Raw genomic sequence first — 25,953 nt, forward strand, 5'->3', positions numbered from 1 at the left:
AATCTGATTTGCATACCCTAGCAATTTGCACTTCTAATGTCCAACTTTGTAACCTTAATAATCTATGCACGATAGGGGCTCTTTTCTTTGCATTTATCTAAGAACAACAGCTTTCCTTCATAACCAGGTATGTTCTATGCTCATACTGCACACTTCTAGTCACACCTTCTCTGTGTGCTCTTTTTGAAGTCATGAAGCATCTTCCTTACCCTAGTTAGTTCTGTTGAAGGGTCATGAGGACTCGAAACGTCAACTCTTTTCTTCTCCGCCGATGCTGCCAGACCTGCTGAGTTTTTCCAGGTAATTCTGTTTTTGTTTTGTTTTCCTTACCCTATGTTAGATTCTCTGAGCCACTGGAAACTCAGTGATTTCCGCTCACGGGCCATCCCTTCCCACCAAAAGCCCGTCGCTTCGATGCAGCGATGAGCAGTGTCCCTCGAGTCTGAAAAAAGGGGCATTCTAAATAGCCCTTGATTCATTTGTCACAATTTGCTGGAGAAATTATATTTTTCCACATTCTTTCAAGTTAAATGTCCCTGTCGTTGCTTGGGGGAAATCTCAAAGGATCATGAGTGGCTTTGAAAAAAAACCCTGCCAACATTATTGCATCCTGGTGAATGGCACATTGCGTGTTCAGATGATTCTGTTAGCAAATCATACACTTTGATGGAGTAGAGGCATTTCTCCCATTTTTCTTTAATGGAGGAAAATATGCCTTAGAGCCTTGTATCTACTGTTTGAGATTGAATTACTGTTTTAATTTATTTAGGTGATCAAAGAGATTTATTTTCATGAGTTAATTAGCAGCTCTGTTGTTTCTGAGGTGAAAGAATCCTCATCTTACAAAGCCACACAATGGAACCAATCAGTGCGAACGTGGAAGGGGTAATGTCTTCCAAGAGAAGATCCACTGTGTTGGTGATGTTGGCCAGCCTGTGGTTAATGGTGAATGTGTATGAAGCATTCAGAGAATCTCTCCTTCAAAGGCTTAGACAACTATATTGGCTTTAACATCTAAGAGTTGCGGCAACCCAGAACAAGATGGCATAATCTTAAAGTAAAGTAAGATGCAATAATCTACCTACTGGATTTAAAGCAATACTGTTCTAAATTACCGAGCTGCCTTTGAGTGGCACAGACCAAAATAACTTGGAGATGAAAATCTACATCCTTCATGTGAACTCCTGCCATAAGACCAGTAGAAGTGCAAAAGGAAGATCTGTGAAATAGAAGAACCATGATTTATATATCCCCTTTGGTTTTATATATTTTATACATTCGCTTTGATATCTGAGTGGTTAAAAGCAGACTCTAAACCCGCACTGGGATTCTTTTTGAAAGCAATTGCACAAACCATATGCGTAGTCTTGGAAATAGACCTTGTTTTAACGTAAAGAAGATTTGAGCACCAAAGAATGAAAAAGGCAACAATTCATAAGTCCTTCATTGGCTTTAGGATGTTTGGAAGACATGGAAGTGGATATATAAATCCTAGTTCTATTTTGCAGATCTTCCTTTTGCACTTCTACTGGGCTTATGGTAGAAGTTCACATAAATGATATGGATTTTCATCTCCAAGTTACTCATGGTCAAAGACAATTTGGTAATTTAGAACGGTATTGCATTGAATCCAGTAAGTAGATTATTGCAACTGGGTGAATAGTTAATTTCTTTATCAATCACCTTTTCAGGGTACATATAAGCATAAGGATAGTAGGCCATTCAGCCCCTTGAGTCTGTTTCACCATTTAATTGGATCATGGCTGATCTGAACCTCAATTCCATTTTACCACCTTTATTCCATATTGCGTTATACCTATGCCTAATCAAAATGAATTGAACTCAGTCTTGAAGAGAACAATTGATCCAGAATTCACAGCCTTTTTGAGGAGTGAGTCCCAGATTCTCACTACCCTTTGTAAGGGAAAAGTGCTTCCTGATGTCACCCCTAAATTGCCTAGCTCTTATTGAAGCTTATGCCACATTGTCCTGAGTTGACGCACCAAAGTGAATAGCTTCCCTATATCCAAATCTCATAAGCTTTTTAAATATCTCAATTAGATCACTGCCCCCCACCCCCAACCCCCCACAAAAAAAACATTGTAATATGTCAAAGAAATACAACTTCCTAATTTAACCATTTAAGTCCTGGTAGCATTCTAATGAATATACATTGTACCTCTTCCAATATGTATCAGAGGCCAATATATTGTTTGTGAAGTTTGGTGCCCAAAACTGAATGCAGTAATCTCGATGCAGCTTGCCAATGGCTCAAGACAACTAAATCACCACTTCTTGACTTGTGAATTTCAATCTCCTTGAGATAAACTACATAATTTACATTGTTAGAGACATATTTTGACAGGAAAACCGAAAGTAACATTGACAGGTAAGGATTGTAGAAATCTACAATTTTCAGTTCCTTTTGTCAGTGTAATAGTCGGGATCAGGATTAGCTGTATTTTTAAATCTTAACAATTGCCATATATTGTTTTATGTCAGGACACAGGTGCTTTAGCTGAAATATTGTTTTATTTCAGATGTTTTAGCTTTAAAAAGAATCTTCTAATTGCATTTTTTCTCTTACTGAGATGATGTCTTGCAGTTACAACTGCAACAATTGCAGCTCCTCTATTTTCCCTTCCTTCCTCTACAGCCTTTGATCTGCACAACAACTGACACAGCTGAGATCACAAACACCACTTGTGGGATTATAGCAGTTATTGAAATTATATTTTCCATGTATCAGAACCCTACTGCTACTGCCCACTGCCACATTTTCTCATCTGTGATTTAAATTACAAGTTTAAAATTCTCATCCCTCATGTTCAAAAGCCTTCTTGTTCTTGCCACTCCCTATCTCTTAATCTTCCCCAGCCCTACAACTCTCAGAAAATGCAATGTTCTTCCAAATCTGGCCGTCTAGGCATCCCAAAATCCCTTCACTGCATCATTGGCGGGCGTTCCTTTAGCTGTTACAGCTTTCAGCTCTATTCCCTTCCTAAACCTCATTGCCTCTCCACCTCATTCTCCTTCTGTTAGACTCTCCATAAAACCACCTCTTTGATTAAGTTTTTAGTCACCCATTCCGATGTCTCCTATATCGGCTCAGGATCGATTACTATCTGTTCACACTTCTGTGAAGCACCTTTGTATGTTTTTCTCTGAAATGCTCAATAAATAGCGTTGTTCTAAACCACTTGTATGGTTAAAGTATAGCCAAATAGCACATAGAATGAAAACAGCATTTATTGTTTTTCAAGATAAAAACAGTGGCTTGCTTGCCACCCTTCAACTTATGGCATGCTTGTATCTAAACAAAACAGTTAGAAAGGGATATAAGAATTGGAGACAAAAGAGACAGACAGAGATACTGCAATGCTCCTAACTGAAAGAGTAGCATCAGTTTGGAGGAAATCCAGAAGCACAATAATTCCTGACAAAAAAAAAACAACTGCTTCAACCTGGAGCTGAATTTGTCAGCCAGGGAATGTCTGCCGAACACAAGTACATCAACTTCAACTTGTCATCAATACGTTGGAGACGTTGTCCATGATAGTTCAGCTTAATGACAAGTGTCGCCTTTGCTCATGCTTCATAGAACCGTAAATGTACGAAAAAGATTTGCAGAGAGGCTCAACTCCTCACAATACCATCTAACCTGAAACAATATGGCAAACAACACAACGTTACATGATCCAGCATTTGCTTAATTTGTTACATGGCGACCATGGTACAGCAGCAGCAACCACAAACTCAAGTTACAAATGCCACAATTATTGTACAATTACTACCTGAAGGTAATGAACAAGGCTACTGGTATACAGTGGCTGAATAAGTCAAATCCCATTTTTATTTAAGGGAGATGAAGAATTTTCAACAGTTGGGGAATTGCGCTCCCTGATTCAATCAGTTTTCTCCGGAAAGCTGAGATCCCAGTGACCTGGGCGATGAGATATGCAGCACAGAGTCACTTGTGAGCAGGTTCTCCTCACGTGATTTATGTCGTTAAACCTTTGTTTTCCCTTCCCTTGCAGAGACGCTAACCATTCAGATTGAGAAGGCTGTATTTGACAACCGAAAAACGCACTTGTTTCATTGTGCAGGCCTTCAGGACAATTTCCGTTCATTTCCTTAAAGATTCAGCTTAAACTCGGGGACCTGAGGGGGGAAAAAAGAGAATTAGGTAACTGTCAGTATTTACTCAGCAAAATACGGTTGAAATTATTGCTATTTTTTGAATATTACAAATTTAATGTGTAAAGCCCAAAATATACAAAAATACTTCACCAAATTTTGAAACGTCTGTTACCGATATCACGTCTATAACAGTTTAAAACTATTGCATTTGAGTATATGTCACAATTCTAATGGATCAGCATCCTTAAAAGACTCCAAGTGTTGAGGCAAATAACATTTTTAATTTAGAAGGAAGTGCTTGCATTAAATAGCACCTTATAATGTAACTGGAAGGCCTCAAAATCCTTCACCAATTAATTATTTATATAAATACATTGTTTTGAAGACAAAGCTATTTGAGAAAAAGGGGAATTAAATGGTGGTTATATAGCAGATTTAACATGAGTATTCAAGTGATTGTGCATAAACCCTATAGCTGTTCTTATCTTATCTCTGTCTTTAGTTTTCCCCAAACAGAAGATTACTCATATGTGCTGCTGTCAAATTCATTACAAGGTGTTTCAAAATTTGCGGCTCCCATTGATATTTACATTGATATGCAAATTGACCATCTGGTCTCAACCAACAGTGCTTGTGAACCACAGACTGAATAAAAATAAATTTGTACATGGTGGTGTTTCAAAAATAATAATTCACTTCCTAACAAAGAATATTTAATTTTCAAGATGCGATGAATGTAAAATTGAATTGTCTGGGGTTTTGCGTGCAGGCCTCCAGCTGTTCCTTTCTCACATTATGAAAAATGAAATATTTCCTGGGTTTTTAGGCTATTTTTGACCAGTCCCCATAATCCCTTTAAGGACGACCGGTTAGACTGCTCAGTACCTGATAATGCCAGTTGGAGTTTGCCTAATGTTTGTAGATTGGGCCTCTGTATTTCTAAACTGGTTATTGCTGCATCCATTTTACATCCACAAAATTAGTGTAACAATGTTAAATTTAAATCTCCGCACCCTGTAGTCAACAAATCCCCAAATTATTAAGTTTTATATTCACCATATCTTGAAATCAAGTCTTTCCATAGGAAGTGACCCAACTTCTAATACTTTTTCGTTATTCTTTCACGGGATGTGGGCTTAGCTGGCTGGGCCAGCACTTATTGCCCATCCCTAGTTGCCCTTGAGAATACTGAAGAAGTTCGATTATCCACATTAATAGAGGCCCTTCCATTTCCTCAGTTGTTAATGAAAATTGGCCTTCAAATTCCATCAACATGAATTATGAGTGAACTTCGCTTTTTCATTTCAAGCATTCTGAAAATATTAAACTGCTTGTTTTCTGATGTGAGAGACACACTTGAAACAAAGAGTCCGATGGAGATTCAAGCATGCAAATAGTAGGAATGTAATTAATCAAGGTTCCATCATCGCAGTTTACATCATTTTTGTTTGTTTTCAGATCACTATTTGGTTTGCAAAGGTCATTGTCTAAGAGTCAATTACATGGATAATTTGGATGTAAATCTAACTATTAATGATGACATGTACAAAAGCAGAAACATAAGTTTAGAAATGACTATTGGCTATATTCACTGATGAACATGAAACACATTCATGCGATATTCTTTTCTCTGTTAAGAAAGGCATTACACCATTTATTTTAAAGGGCTAATGCCTCTGCTTTATAAATGATACAAATTGATGGATATAAATTAAACCAAATAAAGCCATAGGGATATGAAGTATCAGAAAGAAAATTATAGCATATTAAATTGCATGATTTTACAACAAAAGACACAATAAATAGTGCCATATAGTGTCACTATCATCCCCCAATGCCAATCAATCTTACACCTCATTGGATGGTCTGAGGCATATGATATGGCTCTTCATTTTCTGAGTGTTCACCAATCATTCAAGCACTAAAGTTAGAACAAGGCAGCTCCTTCTGAAGGACAATAGTAGGAGAGTGCTTGACTTCTATGTTATTATACTGAGTACTGGACCATGGTTGAGACCCATATAGAGCAGTGTAGCAATGGAAGAATCAAATGGTAATTGCAGATGGGTGTGCTTGGCAACAAAGGGACAAAGTCTTCACTCTAGTGATATATGAAAGGCCCCATGATAAAGTCCTGATAAATATTCTGCATTGTGGCAAAATCTGCTCAGCGACAGGAATAGTTGATCAAAGAAAGCCAGCTCATATCAGTTGGAGCAAAATATATCTTCTGATACGCAGTCTCAAATGGTAAGAAAGATGGGATCAGGCAGTCTGAAAATTGATCGAGATTGTAAACACTGCTTATAATTCTCAGGAAAGACCACCATGCATAATCCTAGTTAGGTGACACTTTCATTCAGCTATGGGTCTTCATGATAAAAAGTGTTATGGACAGAGAAAAAGACAAAGAATGATGGGAAACTTCATTCAGTCCAAAATCTTACTCATCTGATGTTGTGTGCCATTAGATAATAAAATGACTGATATCAGGGAGTTTCTTACAGGGGGAAAGTTCATCAGAACAGCTGGGCCAGGATTTTACAGCCCTGCCGCAGTGTGTCTCCCCACTCCCCCACCCCCCCCCCCCCCCCAGTGAATGCGGCAAACCATTTAAATCTTCATTCAGTTCGGCGGGTCCATAATATCCCACCGGGTGGGAGGGCCGTAAAATCCTGACCCTGGAGTTGTTATATTTCCTGTATATTAGGCCCAGGCTCCATCCCCCCACCACACCCCCCCCCCCCAGCCATACTTCTTCTGAAAGCAACACAAGTTCCAATCAAGTCACACCAAAAAGTCTTCATTTTGAATGAGAAAAGAATTTATTTATATTAATATGGAAAGCAGAAGAAACCCAGTGAAATGGCTGTTCAGGGTTGTTTTTACAGTTAAGACAAACAAAAAAATAAAAACAGGAAAAATGTCTTTGTAAGAAGTTCGTTGTGACTCATAATAACATATATATTTTATAAAAGTATTTTATATAATTAGTAACTGTGAATGTAGCCTAAAGACATAACATAGATACCTAGTTACTGGCATATGTATTAGCCACCAGTCTGAAGTTTCAGTGCAAAGTGATTGGTGATGAACCAATCTAGTAAAAGCCTTTGGAAATAAGGTTTCTAAAATAATTAAATTACAATAAGAAAAAAAGTTGTCTGTTTATTGCGCCTAGCCCATACTTAAATACAAAATAGCACTGTTTGTGTTTAACAATAAAACTACAGCAGACACTTTTACATTTGAAGAAATGTGCACATCTTGTTTAATGCTTTTCAGAATTAGCTTTCTAATTACGACTCAACTCCACAGAAATCGAAAGTCTAGGGGAGAAAATTATATTTTATAAAAAATTTGAAAAGGCTTCAAAAAATCTAAGTTACTTGCACTGATGATAATATTATAATGTAGAATTGCAATTATAGAGGAACCTTTTTAATGATATTCTTAAGAATGAAAAATATGCATGCAAATCTAGCAATGCAGCCAACTCTCAGAACAGGAAGCTTTTGGTGTACAATGCTATTCATCTAGGATTGATTTGTTGTTTTGTCAATATTAAAAACATTTAAGGGTATTTTGGAAATACAGAAACAAAATAACAGCCCAAACAATTCGAATTTAAAGCTTTCCCCAGGTCACCAGTACTATTTTTTTCATTCTTTAAAAAAGCAAGCTATTTTTCTAATAAAACATTTATGTGTACTAGGGATTAAAGCTCCACAGACATCTAAACATTCTTTGATGGAAAGAAACATGAAGCATGTTGTGTATTATAGCAGCAAACATTCTTTGTGTGTTCGTCCAGAGTGTCTCATTGTAAAGACTAGCATCGACCGCGAGGATTTTACAAAAACAAATTATGAATAACCCTTCTTCCACAAAAAAGGCTAAACAGGGCTGTGTTCCGGTGAAGCGTGTGTGACAGCTACTACATACTCAACACTTTCTTTTGTTTTCTTAAGGTTGGTATACAGCCTGTCTTCAATGCTAGTGGTTAATTTGTCTATGGGGTCTGCCCCTATCATCTGGGGCCCATACGCAAAGTTTGTGGAGCTTTTTGTCTCTGTGAAGCCACTGATTTGGCCCAAAGACTGTGGGAAGCCTGTTTGGTCTGGTTGTTCAGTTTGGTCAATGGCATTTCCTTGCTCGGCCGCCTCTTCCTCAATTATTTGGATTCTTTCTTCGGTGTCAACACCGATATGTTCCGAACCCGAGGGTTCTGCCTCTGAGTGTTTAGATGTTGGTGATTTGATGTGTTCCTGGCCACCATCAGCTGGTTCTTCATCTGTGGCACTGACAATGCGGGGCAAGGTGCTCTGGTATCGATGGTCAAGTGGATAATTCACACTGTCGCCTCTACGTAGAGGCGTTCGGTGCCGTTCCAATGCAGGTGGATAACGGATTCCTGGATCACTGTATTGCTTGGTCCTCTGCCATTGCTTGCGGAGATGGATACGAGACCGGTGCTTAGCCTTCAGTGGCGAATCATCAAATTGAGGGTCATGCCGGAGAAATTCATTGAATAAGGCATCTGTTTTCTCATCAATACTGTAATCCCTTCTGTGCAAATAGTCTCTGGTTACAAACATTTGGCCATATGGTGACCATCCAATGGGACTTTCTGGTTCACCTCCTACTGCTCCTTCTTCCTCTATCTCTTCACTCAAGGTTTTTGCATCGTAACTTTCAAAGACAGTCCCCTTGCGCCCAGAGCTCGTGAAGAACCTTCTTTTCTCTGAAGCAGTTTTGTCCTTTGTCCCAGTTTCACTTCTTTCTTCAAGGGCTCTGCTGGGAGCCTCTATCGATGCATAGCCACTGTCCATCTGGAGCAGCTTTCTAGTGTTGGCCTCGCTGTCACTGCCACGCTCGGAGTCAACACTGTCCTGCTTGGCTCGCTTGCTGACAGAACTGTCTTCGAGATCCTCGGCTTCGTCGGCTGTGTCCTGGGACAGGGCACCACTGGGCAAGCCGCCTGCGGAGCACACGCTCTCCGCGTCGCTCCTGACCGAATCCTTGTCATTGCTGCTCTGGTCTGATGATATGTAAAGCTCCAGAGAAGCTCGAAGGTTCCAGATATCTCGGTAGATCCTCTGTTGATCTGAGCTTTCACTCCTTTCAGCACTTTCACTCCCGTTTGGCAGATTCTCTGCCGCATCTAACCTGAAAGAAAACCAAGCTTATCTCAGGCAAATGTGGGACACAGCAGCACAGCATTTACAAAACTTAACTTCTTAACACCGCTTGGTTTCTTTTTTCCACAAGGCTACTATTATCTTCCTACCAATGGGAGCCAGATTGGTTTGGCTGATGTGCTGGTTGACCACCCCCCACCTCCCCCCCGCCCCCCGAGCTGTCAAAATAATTTATCTCCTGCCTCCCCAATTTCTAACCAGTCATTTGTAATAAAACTGGCTTCCCAAATGGCGAGGTCTCTTTTTTTCATAGCCCCGACAACTGTGATGTCCGTCCACATGTGAGAATTACTCCAGCTTCATTTTTTAAGAGAAAAAAAAAATACCATGACAATAAAAGCCTGGAAGATGGGGCCAGTGACCAGTTCTGCTCCGTCTTTCACTGACAAGAGGGTGCGTCCTGTAGTTGATGCAATGTCAGGTGAGATGCTCCACAAGTTCAGGATGTCCAGCCGAGAACTGGAAAGAAACATCTTTACCATGCGTGTCTGATTGAATTAAGACTCAGGACTTTAAGCCTTTGCCGTTGGGGGGGTGGGAAGTAGCGCCTACACTGCTCCTGCTACCAGCTAGTGTGCATTTTAAATTACGACTCTTGATGTTTGCACACCCTTTCTCTAATGGTAACGTTCATTCTTCCCCACCACCCCCTCTAATAGATTCCGTTCTGGGCTGGAACTGTGTGTGTGTGAGAGAGAGAGAGCAGCATTTTCAACTGATCTGGCCAATGGGGATGACATTAACAGAATGTGCACTGTTCGCAAACAGCAGCATGGGAATATGTTTTCTCCATGGCAACAAGTCAGTGGGAAGGAAACGCTGATTCTCTGTATTCTGCCTCCTGCACACGCTCAGTGGGAGTTTGCACAAGTCCCAGTAGAAAGAAAACTGTGGGAAGGCATTCATAGCTCTAACCTGAGTACACTCATTCATGATCTTCAGATCAGAAAGTAATCCTTGCAGCATCATGCTAATTGCAGCCCAGTTCTTCTGGCAAGAGGCATTCAAATTGTAGCATAGCTTTGAATGCTAAAACTCTTTAGCTTTAGGCTGCAATGGTTAACTTCCAACTTAACGACCACTTCCAGACAAGTTACAAGTCAAGCTTTAGCCATACTGTTTCACTCAGGCACTGGGATGGATTTAATCATGGGTGGCGATGGGCCTGTCCACTGGTTGGAGAGCCTGCGGCAGCCTTGCCATGGCCATTTCCAGGATTCCCGATGCCATTTAAGTTGCAATCAGGCAGTTTCCTGTCTGCCATCAGGTTCCCAGGGCCTTCGAGTGCTGCTGGCCAGTCAGAGGCCAGCTGCTCTCCAGACTCAGCAGTGCCATCAGGAATGGTGGCAACAGCCGGGACTGCAGGAGGCCCAAGAGGAGGAATACCGCTGGAAGCCCTCAAACCCCAGGTAAGGGGGGGGGCTCGCCAGGTTCAGTCGGGCAGACCCCGATAAAGGGAGGGGGGAGATGGGGTTCGGTTTAAAGAGTAAGGGGCCTTTCTGCGAGGGCGACCCTCTGTTAGGCAGAGGGTGCCTAAGCAGGTGGGGCCCCATTCCTCCCCCCCAAGGCCTTAGGCAGGCTCGCCAGGGTCTACCTATTGGCTTGCCCATGTTGCATGCACCCCCAACAACCCCCCTCCAACCCTGCCACTGGTACAATACCAGCGGCGACAGGATGAGGCCCTTAAGTGGCCACTTAAGGACCTCAACTGGCCTAGGAGCGGGAAGGCTGACCTCGACACTCCGCACCCCAGACTTAATTGTGGGGAATTGGGAAGGCAACAGGCTCTCCATCCCATACCTTCCTGCTCGATTAAACGGGTCCTCCTCCCTCAACACCCCCACCTTCCAGCTGGCTCCCACAGGAAGCTTCAAATTCCACCCACTCTGTGAAACTGGATAAAAGTTTCAGGGCATACAGCAGAGCTGACATAAAATATTTTCTCTGTTTGGTTCAGAGCTCAGGTTAGGAGTGGCCAAAACAATAGAATGCAAAGATATTGATTGGTTAACAAAATACGGCTCATGGAAAAGGAGGGTCAGTGTCAGCTAGGATAACAAATTGGCTTAAGGACAATAAGTAACGAGTCTTGGTAAATAGTTATTTTTCAGACTGGAGGATGGTAGATAGTGGTGTTGTCCAAGGGTCCGTACTAGAATCCCTGCTATTTTGATATATATAAATGACTTGTACATTGAAATACAGAGTAAAATTTCAAAATTTGCCTATGATACCCAACTTGGAGAAGCTTCAGCCAGTGAGGATAGTTTAATCGACTACAACAGTAAGTTAGCAGAATGGGAAGATACATAGCTAATGGAATTTAATACAGAGAAGTGTGAGGTGATATATTTTGGCAGAAGGGATAGAGAGACCATAAGACCATAAGACATAGGAGCAGAAATTAGGCCATTCGGCCCATCGAGTCTGCTCCGCCATTCAATCATGGCTGATAAGTTTCTCAACCCCATTCTCCCGCCTTCTCCCCATAACCTTTGATCCCCTTACCAATCAAGAACCTATCTATCTCGGTCTTAAATACAGTCAATGACCTGGCCTCCACAGCCTTCTGTGGCAATGAATTCCATAGATTCACCACTCTCTGGCTAAAGAAGTTTCTCCTCATCTCTGTTCTAAAAGGTCTTCCCTTTACTCTGAGGCTGGGCCCTCGGGTCCTAGTCTCTCCTACTAATGGAAACATCTTCCCCACGTCCACTCTATCCAGGCCTTTCAGTATTCTGTAAGTTTCAATCAGATCCCCCCTCATCCTTCTAAACTCCATCGAGTATAGACCCAGAGTCCTCAAATGTTCCCCATGTGTTAAGCCTTTCATTCCTGGGATCGTTCTCGTGAACCTCCTCTGGGCCCTCTCCAGGGCCAGAACATCCTTCCTGAGATACAGGGCCCAAATTGCTCACAATATTCTAAATGTGGTCTGACCAGAGCCTTATAAAGCCTCAGCAGCACATCCCTGCTTTTATATTCTAGTCCTCTCCAAATAAATGCCAACATTGCATTTGCCTTCCTAACTACCGACTCAACCTGCAAGTTAACCTTAAGAGAATCCTGGACTAGGACTCCCAAGTCCCTTTGCACTCCAGATTTCTGAATTCTCTCCCTATTTAGAAAATAGCTTATGCCTCTATTCTTCCTACCAAAGTGCATGACCTCACACTTGCCCACGTTGTATTCCATCTGCCACTTCTTTGCCCATTCTCTTAACCTGTCCAAATCCTTCTGCAGCCTCCCCGTCTCTCAATATTACCTGTCACTCCACCTATCTTTGTATCATCTGCAAACTTAGCCAGGATGCCCTCAGTTCCTTCATCTAGATCATTAATGTATAAAGTGAAAAGTTGTGGTCCCAACACTGACCCCTGCGGAACTCCACTAGTCTTTGGCCGCCATCCTGAGAAGGACCCCCTTATCCCCACTCTCTGCCTCCTGCCAGACAGCCAATCTTCTGTCCATGCTAATAGCTTGCCTCTAACACCATGGGCTCTTATCTTACTGAGTAGCCGCCTGTGCAGCACCTTGTCAAAGGCCTTCTGGAAGTCCAAGTAGATAACATCCATTGGCTCTCCTTTGTCTAACCTACTCATTACCTCCTCAAAGAATTCTAACAGCTTTGTCAGGCATGACTTCCCCTTGATGAAACTATGCTGACTTTGCCCTATTTTACCATGCACTTCCAAGTATTCTGAAATCTCATCCTTAATAATGGACTCTAAAATCTTACCAACAACCAAGGTCAGGCTAATCGGCCTGTAATTTCCCATCTTTTGCCTCACTCCCTTCTTAAACAGGGGGGTTACATTAGCGATTTTCCAGTCCTCTGGGACCCTCCCTGACTCCAGTAATTCCTGAAAGATCACCACTAACGCCTCCACTACCTCTTCAGCTATCTCCTTCAGAACTCTGGGGTGTAATCCATCTGGTCCAGGTGATTTATCCATCTTCAGACCTTGCAGTTTTCCTAGCACCTTCTCCTTGGTAATGGCCACCATACTCACCTCTGCCCCCCGACTCTCTTGAATTTTGGGGATGTTACTCGTGTCTTCCACCGTGAAGACTGACGCAAAGTACCTATTCAGTTCCTCCGCCATTTCTTTGTTCCCCACTACTACTTCTCCAGCATCATTTTCCAGCGGCCCAATGTCCACTTTTGCCTCTCTCTTACCCTTTATATATCTAAAAAAACCTCTTGCAATCTTCGAGAGAGGCAATCTAGACTTCTAGACTTAACAGGACAGTTCTAAAGAGTGTGCCGGGACAGAGGGTCTTGTGGGTGCATGTGCATCGATCTTTGAAGGTGGCAGGACATACTGAGAGAGTGTTTAGCACAGCATATGGGATCTTGGATTTCATGTATAGTGTTATTGAGTAGAAAAGCGGGGAAATTATGCTGAACCTTTACAAAGGTCTGGTTTGGCCGCTACTAGAATGTTGGCTCCACACTGCAGTCTGGTCACCGCACTGTAGGGAAGACGTGAGGGTCCTTGAAAGGATGCAGAGGAGATTTACCAGAATGATTCCGGGGATGGGGGATTTTAGCTAGAAGACTAGGTTGGCGAAGCTGGACTTGTTTTCCTTGGAACATAAGAGATTGTGGGGAGATTTGTTAGAGGTATACAAGATAATGACAGATTTGGATAAGGTAGACAAGGAAAACCTGTTCCCATTAGCTGATGGTACAAGGACTAGGGGACACAGATTTAAGGGTTTGGGAAGCAATGCAGGGGGGGTATGTGAGCGAGAACGTTTTATGCAGTGAGTGTTAACGACTTGGAGCTTGCTGTCCCGGGTGGAAACAGAAATGATCAATGATTTCAAAAGGAATTCGGATGGACACTTGAAGGAAATAAACCTGAAGAATAACAGGGATAGAGTGGAGGAATGGGACTGACTGGTTTGCTCTACAGAGAGCTGGCATGGACTCAATGGGCAGAAGGGTCTCCTTCTGCGCCGTAAATGACTCAATGACTTTGTGCAGTGAGCGACTGAATTCATTTTCTCCGCTTATTTTTGAGATTGAAGATGAGGCCGCTGTTTGTGATATCACTCTCCACTTGGGTTACAAGCAGAGTCAGCAGTTTGGTATGAGGAGGCCACAGACCACCTTGGAGTAAAGAAATGTTATCTGCTGTTGTACCTCCACAGCACCATTGAGTTTAGGTACCTCATGTCTCACACATTTTAAGCCTTTATAATGAACTAGCAACAAACCAATTCAAAAATAAAAATTGCTTGAAGAACAGAAGCGCCTATTTGTCAGTCTATGGCCAGAATTTTACAGCCCCATTACAGCAGGAACAGGGCCGCAAAATGCACCGAGCCATTCTAAATTCCACTAACCTCGGCAGGACCGTAAAATCCCACTGACTTAAAATTCCGCCCTACGTCTCAGAACTGATCCAATAGAATTGGTTCTCCACTGCCTGAGGCTCCTGTGGGCCCTAATATCTGCCCTGCTGACATAGCACTGGCTTCAAAATTTAAAAAAAAAACCTGTGCAGGTGTAAGCTTGGACACATGCTGTTGTTACAACTAGTTCTACTTCTTCTTCGTTCATTTGGGTGAAAGTCCACATAGATCAGCAAAGCTCACCACAAACTGTGGCCAAAATCACTGTCCAATAGTGATATGCCCTAGATAGCACAGAGAAAAGGCATCAACAAACCTACACTATCTATACCCACCCCGCCCACCCCACCCCATGCGATTCCTACACATTTTATAGACAAATCCTTTGACTCCTTTTAAGGTTACTTTATCGCCATCGGCTCAGCTATGGGAAAGTGAGCACTCTATTCCAACCCCTTCCCCCTCAATTTGTAAGGGAAGTTTGCCAACAAAAGCCTCAGCCTTGACTGGGGCAGCAGGGAATGTGAAAGTGGGGATTTAAAGATTTTAATCTGAGTCTAACAAGATGAAAACAGAACTGTTTGAACTCACGTAGGCTTTTACTTTTTGGAGCTGCTCAAAAAACCCAATAAAAAACTTACATCGAATTTGTGGCACAGAAATGGATCGCTTGGCCCAACTAATCAATGCCGCCTTTTATGCTACAAAATGAGCCTCCTCCTACCATATTTCTATGTACTGTAGTGTACATAACAAAAAACAAAAGCCTGGAAAGTCTACTATGGCAACTGAGAACTGTTTCTAATTGGATGATCAACACAAAATAGTACAATCACAGTGAGTAGGATAGAACTAGTAGCAATCATTTATGTGCTCCTATAATTGTACCCATGATTTGAGTTTATGCACTTATCTGCTTGGGCAATGTGACTGGAAATCAGAGGTATGTTATTTCACCAGTGCAGGGCATGAAAGCATGAACAAGTTATAAAGGCAAGAAAATGAGTGTGTGGAACTCAAATCGCATTGCATTAGAGCGAGATATAAGAATTTGGAGAGGCAGTTCACACTATGGCACTAGTCAAACTGTTAACATTACTTTTGTGGACAAGTTTTCCCCTTCATCTCTCCACTGGAGTTTCTTATCATTAGGAAAGGGCAAGAAGAGGGAATGTTATCTTTTCACACTGATCAGTGGTATCCGATATTCAGCTAACAAGAAGTATATTAACAGCAAAACCAATGGTGTAATTTTTCTCAGCCAAGGTTTAGGGCTTTAGCCATCCAGCCAAGAATTAGTGAAATTCCCTCCCAACAGGCAGCTCACAGACCTCAATCCACAACATTTGGTTGGAAGGCAGCCATTTCCAGTTCCCGACATAAATAATATATTATATATACATACGTACACATGTTCAATTTATATGCACATTTTCAATTAACTATGTTTTCAATATTATGCAGAAAGCACGTATTAAAAGTAAATGAAGAGCAGAGTCCTTTGCAAATAGTCGAGTTATGAATTAAAGGAAAACGATAAGGTGAGAAGTATTTTCAACTGTATATTTATCTTTTGAGTTGAGTTTGCAGGACAAATATGGAGGGGATTTGCACGTATAATTTATGTTTCAAAATTTCAGTCCCCCTTTTAGATTTTAATTGTAACTCCCACTTGGTTCCAGCAAATGATTTTTAAAAAAGTGAACGAAACCATAATTTTTTCTTTTTATAGCAATCTCCAGCTTTCACAATGCAAAACACGTCATCTGCAGTCTACTTTCTGCATGGCTCCTCCCTACCTAGTTTTACACTCACAAAGCCTGACAGGACTTGAATCTGCGTAGCAGTACAGTGTGTTTACTCATGCCTTTTTTAGGGCTTAGCTAATTTAATCTTTGGCCACTCAGACAGGATGAGATTTCTGGAACAATCTGTGGACCTCTTGTCCTCTTGCTCATGATGCATTGGAGGATAGTCTGTTTCATTAGGACAGGGTGTGAGCAGTAAGCCATGTAATGCACAATGTATTATTCTGCTATTACGATGGAGACACACATCTTTAAATTCTCTAGACTCAAAGTGCTGTAACCAGACATGTCGCAAAGTCAGTTATAAGTTAATTCCTCTTCAGCACATCATGAGGTCAATTAGAGGATAATTGTTTTTCAAGACTGACAGTAGGCATTTCCTCACGGTTACATTCATTTGCATTTGCATTCATTTCCCACATTGTAAGTGTGATGGATGCCAAACACACCAACATATAGAACATCCCAGTTCACCTTGAAAGGCTGGGTACAATAGATCCTTGCCAATTACTACCACAGCTATGTGGTAACTAACAGACACAGCTATGTACAAGTGACAAAGAGGTAGATTTAATGAATTGGCAGAGTCCACACATTGCTTTGTGCCAGGGGGATGAATATGGGGAATTTTGGTGCTGAGGTCAGTTTGCTCAAGATAACTTTCCAGGCACTAAATTAATGTGGGGCAAGTTGACCTTACAGCCTGACGTATGTATCTATTGTAGGAAGTTCTGCGCTGGGAGTGCTAATCCATAAATTCTACCTCAAAATAAATAAAACTCAAAGCAAGGTGACAGATTTTCATCTCGGGAGGTGGTGTAAATTGGGAAGAATCGCATCACATTTACATGCCCGAGAAAATATTCAGTTGCATTGAAGCCATATTAGATCTGGAGAAATTTCTACCCCAATATGCCCTTAGGCAGTTCTAGTTATTTATTTAAATGGTTGCTAAGTGAGATGTACCCCACTTGTCTCTACCCATTTGTCATCTATCAAACTGGCCACCTACCACTCCTTTGTGAGTGCAGTTAAGGTACAGGACATTTTAGAAGTGTTTGCTTGATGCTGCATTGGGTAAAAAATAGAAAATGCTTCTCCTTTCCAACTGCTTGTCATCACTCACCCCTTTTAACTTGCACACAGGTCAAAGGCATTCAGAGAGATGAAGTAGTTTCACTGATTGTGACACAGCTACTTCTGAATTCCATTAACCTTAAGGCATGCCACACATCCAGTATGAGTATGTGAGCTCAGCCTAAGCAGTTAGAGGTTTAAATGAGGCTTTGTTCCCCTAAGAGTCAGAAGACGTGGTCAATATGTGCCACTCACAATATCTGATAATAGATTTAGGGGCCTTGGTAAGATCTAGGGGGAGGCTGATAACTGCCTCTTTGTTTGGATATAGTCTGTGGTGTTGGAGGGACTTGGAAATGTGGAAACAATGAGATGAAACCAAAGGGGTAATTTAGATGTGGGCAGGGGTTAAAGCAGAAAAAAAATCAGCATGTCGGGCACCCAGTATGAACCTGCTGACTTCGGGTTTTAACCATTTCAAAATTTGCATGGGACATGAAAATGCAAAATATATATGCAAAGATTTCACCCTGCATTCCAGTTACTGCTTCTTTGCTCATAGGATTTGTTCTGAGAGTGCACTTTTGCTTTGGATGTGACTACTGAAATTTTGGAGGTCATTTCTGCTACCTTGGATCTGCCAACAGCAGCATCAGCAAACTGCTTTCTCCTCAGTCACACATTGTTCCACCAGAGGAGGGGATGCCCACACAAGGTTTACTGACAGAGGAACAGCTTTTTTCCCCATTCATGGGGTGTGGGCATCCACTGGCTAGGCCAGCACATCCCTAATTGCCCTTGTTGAGAGGGCTCTTAAGAGTCACATGTAGGCCAGACACTAATACCCTTCCCTAAAGATGTTTTTTTACAACAATTGGCAATGGTTTCATGGTCATCATCAGACTTATAATTCAGGATTTTTTTTTATTGAATTCAAATTTCACCACCTGCCATGGTGGGATTTGAACCTGGGTCCCCAGAGCATTACCCTGAATCTCAGTCCAGTGACAATACCACTGTGCCACCACCTCACCTTGATTTCTTGATACAGATGAGCAGTAGAGGAAGCTCACACTTTCTTGGCTGGTCATTCCTGACATCTGCCACTTTTTGGAACATGATCTCCCTGTCCAGTGGATCAGGTGGGCATGCATTGCCAGTGGTGATCAAGGTCACTACAGTCCTGAATTTCTTTGACCCCATTTCATCCCAGGGATCTGCTGGCAACATCTGCAGGATTTTACAATCTGTTGTGCACACATTCATCTCTCAGGTGACCAATTCCATGTTTTCCAAGGCTGCCACTTAAGTTTGCTTTGCAATTGATGAGCCATTCACAATGAAAGGGCACTAAAATTTGCTGCAATGGCTGAATTGCCATAAGTCCAGCAAGCCATTGTTTTCCCCCTTGTGGCAATCAAGGTGCCATCGGATTAAGCAGCAATATTCGTCAATGGAAAGGGATTCCATTCCATTAATGTGCAGCTAGCCACTGGAAAATAATCATGTGCAAGATATCTAGAAAGCTGCCATCATGCCTTCATTCTGCACCAGTCAAGTCTCTCAAAGATCTCCCAAGCCCCAAGCAGACTCAGCGGATGACTCCTTGAAGACTAGGGATACCCTGCAAGGGCATGGCTGATGACATCCGTGAGGCAGCCTACCAATGAAGAAAGGCACACTAGAAACCACATGAGCATGACAATGGTCATTGGTTAACCATTGGGCTGTTGAAGATGTGATTCAGGTGCCTGGACAGATTTGGGCATCTTTCAGCATCAGCAAGGGTGTTCAGAATGACAGTGGTGTGCTGCGCAACATAGTACAGCAGAGAGGACTAGAAGTGAAAGAGAGGAAGGCGGTGACCACTGCATCTTCAGAAGACGAAGAGAAGAAAGAGGAGGAGCAACAGGAGGAGGAGCTGAATGTAGCCAGGGTGCCTATAACCGCCCACCTAGCTCCCAGAGATACCCAAGATGGCCTCATACAGGCACGATTCAGCTAACCTGAAGCTGCGCAACCAGGTAGCCCACCAATGCTGAACCCAATGCCCCCCCACCTCCAACAGCACAAAGCTTTCCTACAGTCAATAATCCTTCCATTTCACTGACACTCATTGTTCATTTTCTACTCCTGTCATAACATTTGCCTCAAGGCTTCTGCCCCTTTGGGAGGCAAGAAATAACAATGGAAATAATTGGACAATGGAGATTTGAAATAAAGTTCACGGTATATAAACATGAGCAATGATTTTGACACTTCATCACACATTTACACACGTAAGTGATTTCCCTAAGTGAAAATACAGAGTTTTTCTTTTCTTTTTCCTATAATCTTTACCCCTGTGGCTTCAGCAGAGCTAGGGATAGGCTGCTCGTTCCCCTGCCCTGACTGGTAAGATACACAGGACTGACATCCACTGGGCATTGAAGCTCCTGTCAAAGACTGCCCCGCCTGCACTTGTGAAGGGGTGGACTTGGTCATCAGGGCATGCATCAGCAATGTGAGACTCTAACTGAGTGGGGGACAAGTCGGGATGTATGGGAGCATTTTAAGCAGCATCCTCACTGCCACGTGCCCTTTCGCCATCTTCCATCTCATGGCCGACCTGCACTTTCAAGCTAGCTAAGAGTTGGAGAGCACTGAATGGCTAATCTGAGGCTTTCCTCCAAACTATTTAAACTGATGGACTGAGGGTTCAGGCTCATTGGTGAGGCCAACATGCACTCGGTTGCCTGCCGTGTCAGCAGGCCGCTCTTACCATTGGACATCAGTGCAAAGACCTGAGACACCATGGCACTCATGCTGGAGACAATCTCCTCCAATCTCTCTCCATTCATGCACAGTGCCCTGGAAATGTTGACAGAGCCTCAAACACTCTCTGCTCCGGAATAGTTCTTTTAGTCAAGGACCCTCAAGATTCAGCACCAGCGTCCAGCTGAGCAGAGCTGGGAGGGTCATGCACCCTCCGATGTGAATTCCCCACTGCTACCCCTGTCTCCAATACCTGCTCTTGCTCACTTGCAATGTGTGACTCACCATGTGACAAACCAGCTCCATGCCTTAGAGGCCCCACCTTGTGTGTACCTGAGCTTGTGCAGGGTGGGCATGAATCATGTGCCAGTGCTTCCTCAGAGTGTGCAACCTCCTCTGAGGACTCCTTGGCCTCCTCCTGCACAGTCTGCAGCGTAACTCTTGAAGAATCTGTGGGAAATGAAAGCCATGAATTAGAACTGACAAAGGAAAATGGTTCAAAGTTACCATTGCGCAGATGATCATATTTCAGTTACAGGTGACACCACATCAAAATGAATGAGTGTAATGTTCCATTTGGTTGTGAGATATTTAATTGGTACCTGTGAGACCCCAATCTCTCCAGCTCCAATGGCCCTTCTCTCTGCCACTCTGCTAATTTTTAGTGCGTGGTCCTCCACAGGGGTCAGAGAGTTGATTACTGGAGGGCTCACCCACAGGTCATAGAAACATAGAAACTAGGAGCAGGAGTAGGCCATTCGGCCCTTCGAGCCTGCTCCGCCATTCATTATGATCATGGCTGATCATCCAACTCAATAGCCTGCTCCCACTTTCTCCCCATACTCTTTGATCCCTTTCATCCCAAGAGCTATATCTAACTCCTTCTTGAAAACATACAATGTTTTGGTCTCAACTACTGTCTGTGGTAACAAATTCCACAAGCTCACCACTCTCTGGGTGAAGAAATTTCTCCTCATCTCAGTCCTAAATGGTCTACTCCATATCCTCAGACTGTGACCCCTGGTTCTTGACTCCCCCACCATCGGGAACATCCTTCTTGCATCTACCCTGTCTAGTCCTGTTAGAATTTTATAGGTTTCTATGAGATCCCCCCTCATTCTTCTGAACTCCAGTGAATATAATCCTAACTGACTCAATCTCTCCTCATATGTCAGTCCTGCCATCCCAGGAATCAGCTGGGTAAAACTTTGCTGCACTCCCTCTATAGCAAGTACATCCTTCCTCAGATAAGGAGACCAAAACTGCACACAATATTCCAGGTGTGGTCTCACCAAGGCCCTGTACAATTGCAGCAAGAGATCCCTGTTCCTGTACTCGAATCCTCTGGCTATGAAGGCCAACATACCATTTGCCTTCTTTACCACCTGCTGCACCTGCATGCTTACCTTCAGCGACTAGTGTACAAGGACACCCAGGTCTCATTGCACATTCCCCTCTCTCAATTTATAGCCATTCAGATAATAATCTGCCTTCCTGTTTTTGCTACCAAAATGGATAACCTGACATTTATCCACATTATACTGCATCTGCCATGCATTTGCCCACTTACTCAGCTTGTCCAAATCACACTGAAGCATCTCTGCATCCTCCTCACAACTCACCCTCCCACCCAGCTTTGTGTCATCTGCAAATTTGGAGATATTACATTTAATTCCCTCATCTAAATAATTAATATATATTGTGAATAACTGGGATCCCAACACCGATCCCTGCTGTACCCCACAATCACTGCCTGCCATTCGGAAAAAGACCCGTTTATTCCTACTCTTTGTTTCCTGTCTGCCAACCAGTTTTCTATCCATCTCAATACACTACCCCAATCCCATGTGCTTTAATTTTACCGCCAATATCATATGTGGGACTTTGTCGAAAGCCTTCTGAAAGTCCAAATAAACCACATCCACTGGCTCCCCCTCATCAACTCTATTAGTTACATCCTTGAAAAATTCCAGTAGATTTGTCAAACATGATTTCCCTTTCATAAATCCATGCTGACTCTGTCTGATTCTGCCACTGTTTTCCATGTGCTCAGCTATTAAATCTTTTATAATGGACTCTAGAACTTTCCCCACTACCGACATCAGGCTGACTGGTCTATAATTCCCTGTTTTCTCTCTGCCTCCCTTTTTAAATAGTGGGGTTACATTAGCTACCCTCCAATCTGTAGGAACCGTTCCAGAGTCTCTGCCTCTCCCTGGAGTTCTGCACTCTCTTGTCCTGCCAGAAGAGAAAGCAGAGTGTGAGTGTGAGATATGGATTGTGATGAGAGGGTAGAGGGACAGCATTTGTGGAGGGGTGACTGTGAGGGATGGAAATAAGCTTTTAGGGGGGGGTGAATGTCAGTGGTGGTGGCTCGGGTGTGGATGTGAGGAGATGGCTTGTGAGGGGTGAAGGGTGGAGCAGCAAGTAGTGTTGATCTGAGGCATATTGTGCAAGGGAGGCTTGGTGAAGTCAGAGTGAGGGGGTGAACGTGGCATGTCACTCACCTTTCCCGGCCTGATGATGTTGATCAACCTCTTTCAGCAATGTATCAATGAGCGAGGGACCACACCTCTTCTGCCACTTCCAGCCATGCCTGCTTTGTTTCAGAGGCTCTTCCTCCCGTCCACTGGGTAAAGTATCTCTATTCTGGCCCGAATAGACCACAGCATGACCTCCAGGGATGCCTCAGGGAATTGGGATGCGGTGACCGAGGTGCTGGTGGGGGCAAGTAGGGAGTAGCCTTCCCACACCGCAGCTCCGTCATTGCTGTTTGTGTCATGACAATTGTAACATGGAGCAAATTCTGATCCCCGTCCGGATCCATTTAAATATTGAAGCTTGAAGAGTCAGGAGCAAAGTTGTGATCAAATCCACCTGCTTAGGTTGGTTGGGAAACCCTGAAGTGGGATGTTAATGACATGTTGGAGGTAAAAAGCTACGGCATTGGCTACACCATTAAACTTTGTGTTACCTCCTTGCTGCTGGCAGGTCCATCAGTTAAAATTCCGTCCAAAATTTCTAACAACACTTTCAATTGCACGTGCTTCTTATATTTCTATGTGACTGGCAAGTGGATCATTTACAGGATATCATTAGATAGGTTAATAAAGTTTTCAATTTTGAATTATTCATTTTTCTTTCTAGTGAGTGACAGTGAAGTAAGTCAAAGTAGGAAGAAGTATTGTATCTATAGAGGGTGTAGTCACAGCTCTAAGAAACAGCCACCACGGCAGCTAGTGGAAGTTGAATTCAGTTAATAAAGCTGGAATTGAAAGCTAGTCTCAGTAATGCTGACCATGAAACTATCATCGATTGTCATAAAAACCCATCTGGTTCACTAATGTCCTTGAGGGAAGGAAATCTGCCATCCTTACTTGGTCTGGCCTACATGTGACTCCAGACCCACAGCAATGTGGTTGACTCTTAGCTGCCCTCTGAAATGGCCTAGCAAGCCACTCAGCTCAAGGGCAATTAGGGATGGGCAACAAATTCTGGCCTTGCCAGCGACACCCACAACCCATGAAAGGATAAAGAAAAAAATACTTCAATATAATATTTAAATCTGGGGGCCAGATTTAAATTTAATGCTCGCCAGCTGGGTGTCCCAGGCCTTGGAAAACCCAACAGCTAACTGGAGATGGGAACACCCGGATCATGCAGGTAAGTCCTCTTTATGGCACTGCTTGTGGATCAGGAGGAACAGGTACGTTCCCCTCTACACCTCAAGCAAACCTACTGCCAACTGTGCTCTCCACAATTGGTCAACTTACCTAACCGGCCCCACTAAACCAATGATCTAGGAAATGTCTGGGAAACCCGGCTGGCCAAGATTGTGGATTTCTATTGCAGAAGGTGTTATTTTTACTAATAAAGTCCATGTTATTGTGTCATAACCATCTTCCTATAGATTGAGCCTTGCATCGTTGTGTGTCAATCTGGTTCATGCAGGCAGGAAGCAGAAATAAAAATGATAATGCGGTCTTAAATTAAATTGGTCAAGTTCTCCATGTTCCTAGAATTGTCAGGTTTCCAATCCACAACTGCATCTACTCACTCCCTCCCCACAAATATCAGGAACAATGATCTGGAGCAAGAAATTGTGTGATGAATCTTAATTGCAGGGAGGAGGGAGAACCTATTGGATGGCACACTTGGAGGTTAATGGGAAATTGGAGGTTAGACGTGAGAAAGGATCAATAATCACCTAAGCTTTTCTGTGTATTTGTTCCAGAGGTGCAAGATAAGTGATAGAAAATCTTGCTGCAAATATGGAGAAATATACTAAAGTCTCGGTTACAAGTGTGCTCTAATAAGACATAAGAGTTATTGAGGGGAAGAGTCTGGCATGAAAGAGGAAATTGGATCTGTTAGGGTTATTTTTAACAATAGAGGACATAAAGTCATTCTATTTGAGTTCAGATGCAAAAGTGAGGTTAAAGTGCCCATAGAAGAGGAAGAGCTAAAGGTAAACTCTTCAAAGGTAAAAGATAACTTCAGATGGACTTGTGAGACACGAAGGAGCTGTGGGTTTCTGTGGAATTGGGAAGACGCTGCAGACCATTGAAAATTGTGGGTGGGATCCAGATGTGTAAGTCCCACCTCCATTTCCAACAGATCCACATTTTGCTGGTGGGGGGAAATGGGCAGGGTGTGATTCACACGAGAGGGAAACCCGAATTGAATAGAGGCACTTGAACCTAGCGCTGAGTTCAACAGACTCATTTTGACTGTTGCAAGGGCCTTAACCCGCAGTGTGGGAGTCACAAATTGATGGAGTAGACATAAATGCTCTTGAAGGGTGGGTAAGGCCTGTATAACTGTCATGATCTGAAGATTTTTAAATGCCTTGCTTATTTAAACTTTTAAAAAAAGGCTGGAGCTGTCAGTGAAAGTTTAAAAAAATCCTCTTTTGGACTTCTATGATTGACCGGCATAGGTTAGAAAAAAAAGTAGCATCTGGTCGTGCAGTTTCAACAGAGCTCTTTGTTGATATTTCCCCAAGGGCTACCATTGTGGTGTTATGAATGCTTGGCTGAGTTTCAAAGCTTCAATTATCTCAGTAGGGGCTTCTGGGTTTGCAGCTTGATTAATAGTTTAAAGAGTCTATTAAAGGATTTGATGTGGGGCTGAATAGAAGAGTGTTTGTTTTTATAAGAAATGAACCACTTGAGGAGATTTAAAAGCTTTGAATGGATTCTTTGAAAGGGACCTTTTTCACCATCATGTATGTAGGATTGAGAACTGTATTAAATTGTAAGAAGCTTATTTTTTCATTTCCACAATAGCTCCTAAGATCTGCCCAAGGTCGCTACTGGGCAAGTGGTAACGAATGTGGCATGGGGGGTGTGAGGGGCCTTGAGGGGTTGGGGGCATAATTTGGCATTGGGGTGGTAATGAGTAGCATTGAGGGTGTGAGGGGCTGGGGGGGGTGCGGTGGTGGGTGGGTGGGAGCATGGAAGCATGGATTGGTACTGAGTAGGCATGGAGGGTATGAGGGGCCATGGTGTTGCGTGTGGGAGTGAGGAGATGTGAGGGGTGAGAGCTAGCTGGCCTAACGACTTCTAAAGCAACTGGGATGAAATCCCAGAGAATCGAGGTGGGCCTTG

The 25,953-nt window shown here is 42.9% G+C and overlaps 1 protein-coding gene across 2 annotated transcripts in view; it reads right to left on the minus strand.

The window, feature by feature from the left end:
- Window positions 1–7,293: 7,293 nt before the first annotated feature.
- cbarpb (CACN subunit beta associated regulatory protein b) overlaps window positions 7,294–25,953 on the minus strand; it is a 195,765-nt gene continuing 177,105 nt past the window's right edge. For both annotated transcript variants that reach the window (XM_078555946.1, XM_078555945.1), the window contains one exon: window positions 7,294–9,309. In XM_078555946.1, the coding sequence (XP_078412072.1) occupies window positions 8,037–9,309 (1,273 nt within the window). In that variant the 3' untranslated portion in view covers window positions 7,294–8,036. The remainder of the gene's footprint in view (window positions 9,310–25,953) is intronic.

This window comes from Cetorhinus maximus, chromosome 13 (assembly GCF_964194155.1).
Source record: "Cetorhinus maximus chromosome 13, sCetMax3.hap1.1, whole genome shotgun sequence".
Lineage (NCBI taxonomy): Eukaryota > Metazoa > Chordata > Chondrichthyes > Lamniformes > Cetorhinidae > Cetorhinus > Cetorhinus maximus.